Source organism: Spea bombifrons, chromosome 3 (genome assembly GCF_027358695.1).
Source record: "Spea bombifrons isolate aSpeBom1 chromosome 3, aSpeBom1.2.pri, whole genome shotgun sequence".
NCBI classification, from domain to species: domain Eukaryota; kingdom Metazoa; phylum Chordata; class Amphibia; order Anura; family Pelobatidae; genus Spea; species Spea bombifrons.
Window position 1 is genome coordinate 118,896,947 of NC_071089.1, and position 12,606 is coordinate 118,909,552.

The 12,606-nt window shown below is 45.5% G+C and overlaps 1 protein-coding gene across 1 annotated transcript; it reads right to left on the reverse strand.

The window, feature by feature from the left end:
* On the reverse strand, nt 1-7,322 carry ESCO2 (establishment of sister chromatid cohesion N-acetyltransferase 2). The gene is made up of 11 exons (XM_053459711.1): nt 7,157-7,322; nt 5,389-6,142; nt 5,074-5,298; nt 3,733-3,802; nt 3,234-3,282; nt 2,934-3,075; nt 1,668-1,799; nt 1,440-1,529; nt 1,210-1,353; nt 853-1,034; nt 1-500 (listed from the first exon to the last, which is right to left on the reverse strand). Exons 1-11 carry the CDS (start codon nt 7,207-7,209, stop codon nt 368-370), a joined length of 1,974 nt encoding a protein of 657 aa, XP_053315686.1. The 5' UTR covers nt 7,210-7,322; the 3' UTR covers nt 1-367.
* Nucleotides 7,323-12,606: the final 5,284 nt, after the last annotated feature.

Here is a 12,606-nt window from a genome sequence, read left to right on the forward strand (position 1 = left end):
GATTTTTAACTTTGGTGTAATACGCGCCAATCCTCCCACAAATCTGCACGAGAACATTATACATGGGGGCCGTCTCCGAGAAAAGCCCTGGAACCGGCGTCTGTGCAAAACATGCCTCTATTATAATATATATTATACGCATATACAGTAGAATCTGTGTTATATTATGTATGCGATAGTCCGCTTCTTTGTGGGGTTCTAGTGGGGCGGTATCTTAAATGTACACTGAGAGGCAGTATTCACAGGGTAAAACGGGGGCAAATAACTAATAATGAAGGGCCTGGGCAGCAGCGAACATCGACAGGGAAAAGGTGCAACAGGCTCCCGCCGGGAAACATTTCCGATCATCGGACAGAAGCCGCAGCTTCTAACTGACAAAGTTGTACACGAGGAAGTCGGGGGCTCCACAGTAGCTGCCGGCGAACAGCTTGCCGTCGGGAGTGGGATCCGAGAAGGCGATCTCCTCGGCGGTGATGTGCGAGCCGTAAATAAAGGAAGTCCTGCGAGGAAGACAAAACGCACAGCAAATACTCAGAAAAAGTCCAAAAATTTGTTTTATTTTGAAAAAAAGTATATGTTCAGTAAGTTGGCACTTTTGGACTGAGGGAATTTTTTTTTAATTTGGACTTTAATTAAAGTGGTTAAAGGTGGAAAGTAATGTCCCGTCTGCATGGATCAGTAAAGCAAACCGCCTGCTTTCCGTTGGGTGTATGGCGCATGCATGCATTCGTTTTGGTCTCTTCTACATTCTCATACCAGTCACGAGAAGTTAATAGCTATTTGCACAATATTATAAAAAAAGTAAAAAACTTTCCATAATTACATTTTTTATGGCACTTTTAACCTGCTCACCTGACTGCATCCAATAAGCGCTTGGCGATCCCCTTCCGGCGCATGAGTGCAAACACCCAGACGCGGCTGATGCCACAAACGGCAGGTTCTGGCGTGGTGGAGCAGGTCCAGGCTCTGTGCCGATCCAACACTCCCCGCTTGGCGGACTCGGGAGACGGGGGTTCGGTGAGCACCCTGTACGCCTGAAAAAACACCAAAAACGGTGCATTTATTGTACGGCTCACAGAAACGGACCTTTCAGCCCCGGAATGACGTGTGCAGCCCGTAGCGTTGCCGGCAGAGCGCCCGGTGAAATTTCACACAATCTCAAAGGAAATATTTGCAAAGAATTATTTTTATAATAAGTACACAACATGCCTGCTTGACGGGTTCCGCAATAACGCAGCCAACTATTTTCTTCTCGTTGGAGACAAACAGGTAGCTCTTGGTCTGACTCGGAGAAGACAGTGAGATCTGCTGGAAGCCCAGCTCGCTGTCCACGAGCTCCCGCACCTCCTCCGCCTGGAAAGACAGCGGGATTAAGGCTTTATTCGGGGGCTACGAGGAGGCAGAAGTCCTCCGGCTTCAGCATCAATGAACCGTCTTACCTTTTTGAGAGCATATTTTGGATCGCCCGACGTAATCAGCAAAATCTTTCCGTCCCAAAACTCCGCCACAACGCGTTCCTTCTTCCAGCCCTGCGGGAGGACGGAGAAATCGTAACCCAAAGCGAGGGCAAAAGGACCTAATGAGGCAGCTAAGTACCCGGGATCAGGAATGCGGGTGTACGCGTGAAGAGAGCCCCAAAGACCAGGCGCGTTCCACTTCCGACTTACCACGTATCTGATGCCCTCCAGCAGCCTCCTGTGATACTGAACGTGCTGAGCTTCGTCCTCGAGACTGGCCGCCGAGTATACCATCCCGCACGTGCTGCAGGCCACCGGCCCAAAGTGCTTCTGCCCGGCATCCTAGAGCAGGAGGAGAAAGGGATCAACACACTAATACCGGCCTTAACCCCTTAACGACAAAGCCCGTACATGTAATTCTAAACTCAAAATGCATTGTTTTCAATGGGTTTAGGGACCGCCCATTGTCCTCAAAGGGTTAATGGAGGAACAGGCCTCATTAGCAGTGCCATAAATAACGAGCTCGTCCTTATCACACGGCCTGAGGGAAATAATATAACGTATCGGGTCTGTAGAGGAGTGGACTTCATTAGCATCGCCGTAAAGCATCAGCTCAGTGTGGTGTTTGAGCCGGGAAAGTCATCCAAAATATCACATGACTGACAAAAGCTACCAAGCTGCTCTGAAAATAATTCGATTAAACCAGGGTTTTGTGTCATTGATGACCTACATTATATCACAAATGATTTACTGTACACAGTGCCAGGAGGGGGGTTATATTACTGTATACATGGCTGGGGGGTTATATTAATGTATACAGCACCAGGGGGGTTATATTACTGTATACAGCGCTGGGGGGTTATATTACTGTATACAGCACTGTGGGGGGTTATATTACTGTACACAGTGCCAGGAGGGGGGTTATATTACTGTATACATGGCTGGGGGGTTATATTAATGTATACATGGCTGGGGGGTTATATTAATGTATACATGGCTGGGGGGTTATATTAATGTATACAGCGCTGGGGGTTATATTACTGTATACAGCGCTGGGGGTTATATTACTGTATACAGCGCTGGGGGTTATATTAATGTATACATGGCTGGGGGGTTATATTAATGTATACAGCGCTGGGGGGTTATATTACTGTATACAGCGCTGGGGGGGTTATATTAATGTATACAGCACCAGGGGGGTTATATTACTGTATACAGCGCTGCGGGGTTATATTACTGTATACAGCGCTGGGGGGTTATATTACTGTATACATGGCTGGGGGGTTATATTAATGTATACAGCACCAGGGGGGTTATATTACTGTATACAGCGCTGGGAGGGGGGTTATATATTTCTGTATACAGCGCCGGGGGGGTTATATATTTCTGTATACAGCGCCGGGGGGGGGGGGTTATATATATTTCTGTTTCTGCCAACGCAGCCAGCTCCATTATATAGCAATACTAAGCACTTACAATAATGAGCTGGTCGTCGGCCTCCTTGCCCGCTTCTTTCTTCCTCTTGCTTTGCTTGTGGAGTTTGTTTAGTGTGATGGGAGTTGCCGACGGGGTGCTGGAACAGACCGGGGACGATAGTTCACCACGAAGATCGAAAGCCCTGATAAGAAAAGAACATTATTAAAAATCTTCATTTGTTGAAGGAGGCGACATCTCCCCGCATAGCGACCTGCGTTACAGGGACGGATCGCTCGTACGCGGCGCTGTGCGGTATATAAAGGTATTCATAAAAAATAAATAAATAAAAGCAACACTTACCTTTTCTTACCGGCTCCCGGAGTGCTAAAAATCGGATAAATTGTAGAAGCTAAGAGAAGAAATAGAAAGAAAAGAAAAAAAAAGATTTTTTTTTTATGAGAGGCTCAGGAGTGTTGGGTAGAGTGCGCTACAGAATATGATGGCGCTATATAAAAATAATAGTCCATCGCGAGAAGGTTAAGACACATCGGACAGCGTTCAGAGGATAAAGACTAATACGGGGAATGGCTGTGGATAAGAGACCCCCAAACTCCTGAAGGGTAATGTGTATATTTTAATATATTATAAAAATAATACATTTTATATCACGTTACGTCTTCTTGCTCTTTTTATACAAAATAAGCCACCTGCTCAGCTCCCACTATTGGCGATGCTTCCTACTCCATATCGCCGAGAGCTGAATTCAAACAGGTGTTGAAGCCCCCCTCGTGAACCTGTTATGGCTGCAGGTAGCCCCCCGAGGCACTGCGCTAAATCACACAATAAACCGTCCAATCACCTTTCTTATCCGCGGCTTCCAGTATCGGCTCATCCACGTCAAACGGCGACGAGGAGCGAGGAACGCCCGGCTGCCGAGAAGAAACAAGACGTTAATAGGAAGGAAGAGGACGATTATCAGCATCGTGGACGTCTGCAAAAGGGCCCCCGGCACGTTCCCTGACGGGGCCAACCAATCCTGCCCTGCAAAAAGGGGTAGATGGATGCCCATGACTATCACTGAGACATGTATGACATGAGACGTGTGACTTGTATGAAACAAGGGAACCAACCCAGAGGAATGAATCCACAGACAACACCCACCCCGCGCCCGGAACCGAGAGGGTGGTGGAACAGCCTCCCAGCAGAGGTGGTAGAGGGTAATACAGTGAGGGTATTAAACATGCATGGGATAGACATACGGCTCCTGAATCTAAGACGAGACCAACGACTGATTAAGGTTTGAGTCTTCACAGCAGGAGAAACGGGCGACCAGACGGGGGCCGAATGGGCCGGCCGATTCTGCGTTCGCTTTAGTCCATTATCACTCTGAATTATCAGATAGTAAAATCCGATGCAGTTTGGAACAATAATTGCACCCACATTTAGCTGGAAGAAGGTATTTTTGCGATCTAATTCCACCCCTCCAGCTCTGCTAGTGACGGCACCGATCAAAGGGGGCTCTGGAATAATAGTAAATGACTACATCAAAGGGGGCCGCTCCGCAAAAATAGAACACTGGGGTCCATTCACTGAAGGGCCGGCTGTCGCTTCAACTACTTGACTCCATTAGACATTAGTTAACGGCAAGCCTAGGCGAGCTGCTGCTGCAGGAAGTGCTTGGCTGGCACAAGCGATTGACATAATGATATAGAAAACAAATGGCGCACGTCACATTAGCAAACTGAATACAACAGGGTTTGTAATGAGCATGCGTAGGAAGTGTACCAGCGAATGCTTCCTGTTTGCCGTAGAGGCAGCCGGGGGAGGGGCTTAATGAGCCAGAAGACATTTTCTAACCGCGACAACTGAAGAATGCTGAAAAATCAACGCAAAACGGACTCAGATACCCATTTTACATAAAAATAGAGAACGGTACTTTAAGCCTTTCAGAATGTTGCGTAAAACACCCAAAATGGTTAATCCGGCCTTATAAATGGGCCAGACGAGCTCTTACTGCAGCAGAGGCTCACTGGGATCGGACTTTCACAAACGTAAATTCTCATTGGCTCCAAAATACAGAGAACCCTCCCCACAGAGACTCTCATTGGCTCAGTAAGCGTTCAGCCCACGCGCAGCCCAAAGGCGGAGGTCGGATTAATAAATGTGACCACCAGACAAAAAATGCAATAAATGGACTCACCGGCGCTCCGGCAGCCCCTTGCTTTGGCGAATCGGCCTGAGGGGCGAGCCGTTGACTGGGCTGGCTGACAGAAAGCTCGCTCGTCTTCTCTGTAGCTTCTTTTAACCCTTTGTTTAGGTCAGCTCTAGTTTGATCTTCTGACAGAGACTTGGTACCAGGTAGCCCCCGACTCTGAGACTCCACCCCGACGCCATCTCCTTGGACTTTCCCGGCAGACGAGGAGACCTTCTCGCGCAGAGCGGTCAGGACGTTGGGCTGCCTCTGAGACTCCACCCCGACGCCATCTCCTTGGACTTTCCCGCCAGATGGGGAGACCTTCTCGCACAGAGCGGTCAGGGCGTTGGGCTGCCTCGCCGGCCTGACCGCGGCTTTCGCCGAAGGAGGGAATTTAATATTGGCGGCGGGTTTCTTGGGAGCCGAATGCGGCTTCCTGCTCGTGGCAAAAAAAGCCGCGCCGACCGTGAGCTTCGGCCGCTGCTTCATCTTTAAACCCAGCACGCCGCTTTTTATGCCGTCCTCCGGTACCGGGGCGGGCTTGGCCGGCGGAGTATTTGCCGCGGTCTTTCTCCCAGCGCTGGAGGGGACCTTCCCACGTTTAGGATTGGGCTTCCGTTTACTGGGGGGCTTCTTGGCCTGCGGAAACCCGTAGGCATCCCTCACCTCGGGGCTTCTCTTCGGTTTGTCCGGAGAACAGAAGGAACTCTCATCGCTCCTGGACGAGGACAGCCGGCTCTGATTAATGATCTTTCTGTCCAGAGGCGTCACGTACACGCTGTCCTTCTTATAGAAAGAAATCGCCGGGACGGCCGCCTTGAACTCGGACTTCGGCGACGCATCGCAGGTGGTAACTTGGGTCGGGGAAATCAGGAGTTTCCTGGCGGTTCTGGATTTACGAGGAGAAGGCACGAAGTTCTCTTTATCCATCAGGTCCTCCGTGTCTGTGAATCCGCACAAAGGCGAGCGCTTCGCCGAGCTGCTCAGATTACAGCTCCGGGTCGTCAGGGGGGAAGAAACAACGTCGTAATCCACCAATAACTTCTTAGTCGGCGTTCCAAACGCAGATTGTCGCCTAAAGGGGTGAATAAATATAAAAATGTTTAGCGATGAATGTATAGATCAAAATAAAAAGCATGTAACGTGTGCTTATCTGTTCTCGTACACAGGAGCTTGCACTCAAACTCCAGGGTGTATGTTCCGAACCCGATTCTCATACAGCAAGTAGGGTTCTACAAACTCTGACTTACCTAGAACCTGCCGGCAGATCGGCCCCATTCTCCCCATCCAGGCTGCCGTTTTTCCTGCCTCGCTCCTGCTGTAACAGCGCTACAGAATCTGCTGGCGCTATAGAAAAGTAACCTAACACTGGCTTATTACCCCTGGGGTGCTCTAGATTGCAAGCTCGTTGAGCAGGGCTCGCCTCACCCGTTTCTGTAAGTCAAATTGTTATGTTATATACTACTCGTTATGTCCCGTCTGCTCATTGTACAGCACTACAGAATATGATGGCGCTATATAATACAATAAGTGATAATACTGCATGGTGTGTGGATGATGGGACTTACAGTCCTGCTCCACTCCTGAAGGCTCTGGATTTGAAGTACACTAACCTGCTGCTACTGCCTAGGAGACCCCAATCCAGCCCATCTTGATCGGTGTTTTTGTACTGCGATACTGCATGTGGATCAGCTGCCTGGGCTCCAGTGCAAGCCCCGCCCCTTGGACTCCGTTACATAACACACGGGACAGGAAGGAGGGAAAGGCATGTACATTAACCCCTTCCAAGCCCATACTGCATGTGCACAGAAGGGGTTAAAGTAGCATAGAGGGTGTTAACCTCTTTAAGGGCCGGTGCAGAGCACTGTTAACCTTTTCAGAGCCTGTGCAGGGCATGACGTTATGAGTGTTAACCTTTTCAGTGTAAACTACAAAAAAAAAAACACTGTTATACACGGTGGGGGTTAATCGGTTAACCCAATGGGTCCCAGAGACCTGTGCACAGAGGCAGCTAAAGATGCCATTGCCCGGGGCACAATCAGACCTGCAGCAGGGTGCTGTGGAGCGGGTCACCCGGTCCCTCACTCACCCGTCGGAAGCGGCAGAGCTGTGCTTCCTTTTGCGGGGTGTCCTGGAGGCCATACTGCGAAGGGTTGCTGTCTGTCGGTGAAGCGGAATGCACGTCTCCGGTCCCGGTGTATTCCGTCCGCACTGGTTTTGCCGCCACTCTGTTCAAACCTCGGAGGGCTCCCAGCATGCCCTGCGCTAGTGAGCCAACCAATCAGCGCGCGCGCGGGAACCTCGGCCATCAGATTGTTAGAGCGCGCGCATAGCAACAGCGGAGAACTACTTCTCCCATCACGCCTGGCTCGCAGAGTGCCGGTGGGGAATGCTGGGAGATGTAGTCCGGCACAGTCACCTCTCTAACCGAGCACTAGCTAGTACCCTCAAGCTGCTGCGTCATCGGGGATTTCCATTATATGTAAACTTTTACCTACAAGAAATAACCTAAAGAACATTTTTTTTATTCCTAAACGAGGCACACATTGCAAAGAAAGATGCAGGGACTTACTTAGCTTTTATGAGGTGGGGTTTGTTTAGTAAATGGGCCATTTCGTCATGGCTCATTTACTGGTTTCAGGTCAAACTTGAGCAAAAAAGGGGCAACATTTTCTGGTGCTTAAGGTAGACCTTGGAGAAGAAGAGGTCATAATCAAAAACAAGAGTGTCCGAGGCTTAGATGTAATCTAAGAAAGTTTTACTCTATTGAGAGGGTTTTAGATAAAATAGACGAAGCTCCCAGCAGAGGTGGTAGAGGGTAATACAGTGAGGGTATTAAACATGCATAGAATAGGCACGTGGCTTCTGAATTTAAGACAAGACCAACAACTGACTACAGGCAGTCTAGATGGGCTGAATGGGTCTGATGTACTGTGATTTCTTCTCCTTCAGCTTGTGCAAGCCCACTGGAACCTTAAGTATGGAGCCCAGCTGGGATGCTGAACCCAATAGGGACTCTAGGAGTTGCCCGGTTTTATATGAGCTCATAAACAGATCTCTGTGATATAGCCCCATGTTATGGACCAGATACCTGAGGGGATTCAGGAATATCTTGAATGAGCCTGGACTCTACTCAAGTGAAGGCTGCAAGTTGACTTTTTTCATATTTGTTTGTATAGACGTTGGAATACGTTTTTTAGGGATAGCAGAGAGGGGAAATTGCCCTTGTTGTTTGGTATACTCAAAACTCATTGAACCCTCCATCCCCTGTTACCTTACTTGGGAACTCTCTGGGATTCGCGCAGAGTCTCCAAGTGAAGTCACAATGGAGACACTTGTGGGAGCAGTGTTTGAGTCACCCCCCCCCCAAACCATGGTGTTTTCCTGCGTCTGGGGCTAGGCTAGCCCCGCACCCAACGTCAGCGGCACAGCCTACCCATATTCTGAAAAGGGATGTCTCCCAGTTGCTGGAGCCTGGATGTTCCCAGTGTTGGAGAACTTCTATACCTTGGGATTCTAAATTATATAGATATCTTTATCAAGCAGCTCAAGAGAAATCACACAGATGTGATACTCTATACAAAACAAAAATAGATAACAAGGACAAGATGTGTTCCCTCACAAAACAGATAACAAGGACAAGGATGTGTTCCTTCACACCTGGTATACCAGTCGCTGTATTATACAGTATGGGATACTCAATAGCATCTTGCGATTACCTTTCACAAATGCAACTTGATGCCGATCATTGCTGTTTTGAATTTGGAGACCAGCAGTATATACGATCTTTTGCAAGACCTTTTCGAATGCAAAGTATAAGCAAACACTAGTAAGTGCGGCTTTGTATGAACGATCCCAGTGCTGTGATTCAGCATTCTAACCTCTCTATGCATGAGGTTTAACAGATGAGTAAATATTAGTGTATTAGAATGGGAACGCATAAGAAGAGTGTGGGGAGATGTGATAGAAACGTAGAAATACTCAAAGGGATTTAACCCCTTCGCGACCTTTACCTTTGAAGGTCGCTAAATGACCTTTGACGGTCCTGAACCGTCATAAAATTAAATAAGCTTAGAAAGTGATCAACGATCACTTTCTTCGCTTAAACGGCGTTACTGTAATGCCTCGAAGTCGAGGCATTCAGTAACGCCGAGATCGGCATCGGGGGCCATGTCTGGCCCCTCCCCGGGGCGTCAACAGCCGCCATACATTGTATGGCGGCGGACGCCCGTTTTAAAAGCGTTTAGGAGGCGATCAACGATCGCCTCCTAAACTTAAATGGTGTCGCTGGAATGCCCCGATCAGGAGGCATCCAGCGACACCAAACACTTACCTTTGGATGGGCTGTGACCGCTCCGGAGAGCGGTCACAGCCGCAGCTGCCGGTGATCTTCGCCATCAAGCAAGATGGCGGCGGCCCAGGAAAATAAACAATAAAGATAAGAGTTAGCTAGACGGTCTCCAGACCCTCTAGAGAACTCTGGCTCCACTTGCTGGTTGAATACAGGTACTGCATTCAACCATGCAAGTCAATGGAGCCCAGCTTTCTAATCACTATGTGATTAGTAAAATATTCCAAAAAAAAAAAAAATGGAAAAAAAAAAATGTGCTAACATTTAAAAATAATTATGCAGTGATGTCACTAGATGAACCATCCAGTACATTGCAAAATGTGTAAAAAAAATATAAAAAAAGTATTAAAAAAATAAAATAAAAAAATAAAGTTTATTATTTTGAGCAAGTGCTAAAATTTCTCAAAAATCTCAACAAAGAGTTAAAATAAAAGCACTTCAAATACCCAAGGGGTGTCTAATATATAAAAAAATGGCTGATGGGGTAAATTGGAGTGGCCAAGCTCAAAGATAGGGCATAGGTACAGACTGACCAAAATGGAGAAAAAAAGCGCACTTCCCAAATGTGGCATTTTAAATCTCAAACAACCCGACAAACCCATGCATGTGGGGTATCGCTGTACTCAGGAGATGTTCCTGAACACATATTGGGGGGTTGTTTGACAGTGACATATACCAGAACCTGTATATCTATAACTAAAGTACAATTTGTGTGAAAAAAAAAATACTATTACAAAGTTTGACAAAGTGTAGTTCTATAATTGGTGCATGGAAAGGGTTAAAATAACAGCATTTGGAATACCCTGGGGTGTCTAGTTTTCAAAAATATATGGTTTGAATGGGTTAAATTGAGTTAACCCGCTTCAAAGATATTCCAAAGAGGAGATGGAGGCAGAATGACCAAATGACCACCTGGATTACGCATGCCCCAAAAGTAGCCTTTTACCAGCCAAACAATCTGACAAACCCATGCATGTGGGGTATCGCTGTACTCAGGAGATGTTGCTGAACACATATTGGGGGGTTGTTTGACAGTGACATATACCAGGACCTGTATATCTATAACTAAAGTACAATTTGTGTGAAAAAAAAAAATAAAAAAAATTACTATTACAAAGTTTGACAAAGTGTAGTTGTATAATTGGTGCATGGAAAGGGTTAAAATAACAGCATTTGGAATACCCTGGGGTGTCTAGTTTTCAAAAATATATGGTTTGAGGGGGTTAAATTGAGTTAAACGGCTTCAAAGATCTTCTAAAGAGGAGATGGAGGCAGACTGACCAGATTTGTTAAAAAAGATTTGGAAATCATAAAACGCTGCTTGTACTTATTGCCCTATAACTTACAAAAAACAGCAAAAAAACATAAAAACATTGGGTATTTCTAAACTCAGGACAAGTAGTAGAATCTATTTAGCTAGTTTTTTTACTTGCTTTTTTAGGTGAGTAAAAGATTTTTCAAATAAAAGTCATAAAATGTGTTTTTTTTTCAATTTTTCACCATGTTTTTTTTATTTTTTCTATAGTAAATAAGATGATACAATCAAAATAATGGTATCCGAAGAAAGCCCATCTTGTCCTGAAAAAAACAATATATAACTTATGTGGGTACACTAAATGGGTGAGGAGAAAATTACAGCTGAACACAAGCACCACAAAAGTATTAAAACAGCCTCGGTCCCACAGGGTACAAAACGAAAAATGAGCCCGGTCCTTAAGGGGTTAACAAAGTACAGGTGTGAAGTTTATTTCAAAGGAGGAGAAATGTGAGAACACGAGGCAAGAGTCTAAAACTAGAGGGTCAGAGGCTGAGCTGGAATGGAAGGAAGTTTTACTTTACTGAGAAAGTAAAGACTGACTAAAAAAGTTGCATTTATTAAGCAATAAAAATGTCATCTTAGAGGGGATATTATAATGTTGTATAAGTATGTGCGGGGCCGATATAAAGAGTGACCTGTTTATTAACAGAAATGTACAAAGAACAAGAGGTCGTCCTCTGAGACTGGAAGAGCAAAGATTTCATAGGCTATAACGCAAAGGATTCTTTACAGAAAGGTCAATAAGGTTATGGAATCCACTGCCAGGAGAGATAGTTCTATCAGACGCAATGGGTGCCTTCAAAAGGGGTAACAAGCAGAACATACAGGGGTGTAAATGAAAGAACAACTTTGCTGCGTTGATTTTAGTCATGCTTGATAAAGGTCCCTTTGCGGACTAAAATGTTGCTTTTTTTTAACATGCTAAAATAAACTTTCATAAGTTTTAAACTTTTAAGTCCTAGTGTGCACCTACTTATCTTGTATATGCTATTTTGAGCTATGGATGTTTGCACCTGGGCGATTTTCTACTATTATATTTACATTTTTTTGATTTTGGGTGTGCATGAACTCTTGCATTTTTATATATATATATGTATACCCTATGTTGTCTGCTTTTTAGAAATGGGTATTTTTGTGCGTCAGTTTGGGACTGTTTGTTCAATTATACAGGATTTGGGAAAATATAGCTTGTATAAAGTAAGGTGGAATTTCTAATACTAACTTGTGAATGCCAAGAGCAGATGAAGAGCCAATGAAGTATATGTATGTATATATATATAGATATATATATATATATATATAAATATATATAAATGTGTTTCCAAACTCAAGGTAACTGAATTTATCCCCAATAAAATTCCCAATTTCTTGACTTGAAAATGTGAGGAGATATTGATATATGCCCATGTACATAGAACGCTGTCCTTTAAATGAGAAAATTAGAATTGAGGAAAATCTTGTTCTCCTGTACAAGAAAGCCTTTACTCTTAAAGGGGCACTCCAGCCATCATTTGCACTTTAGTGGAAATTATAGGTGGGTGGTCACTTTAAATTTGTGCCCCTCGCAAATATGGATTGTGCAGACCCCATTTCTATTTGCACCCCCCTCCCGCAACTTGTATTCCTCATTGGTGAGGCTTCATGGCAAACTGTAGCGTCCCTTTAAAGGTTTGAGAAGTGTAACATTTACATTTTGACATGCAAAACATTTGTCTCGTTCACACCCTAATCCTAGCTTTGCATTGAAATCTGACGCTCTGTACAAGAGGACCACTTTGAATAGCACACAAAGCTACGTATTAGGGTGCGTTTCTAAACTCAATTTGTGGTAGTTCTTCCAGTGAAGGAATTACAATCAAAGTCGATAATA

Coding starts and splice junctions, on each gene's coding strand:
- ESCO2 (XM_053459711.1), bottom strand. CDS start 7,209: ATGGCCTCCAGGACACCCCGCAAAAGGAAGCACAGCTCTGCCGCTTCC. Junction 5,299..5,388: donor TGACCGCTCTGTGCGAGAAG/GTCTCCCCATCT, acceptor CTGCGCGAGAAG/GTCTCCTCGTCTGCCGGGAA. Junction 3,076..3,233: donor CCGGGAGCCGGTAAGAAAAG/GTAAGTGTTGCT, acceptor TTTTCTTATCAG/GGCTTTCGATCTTCGTGGTG.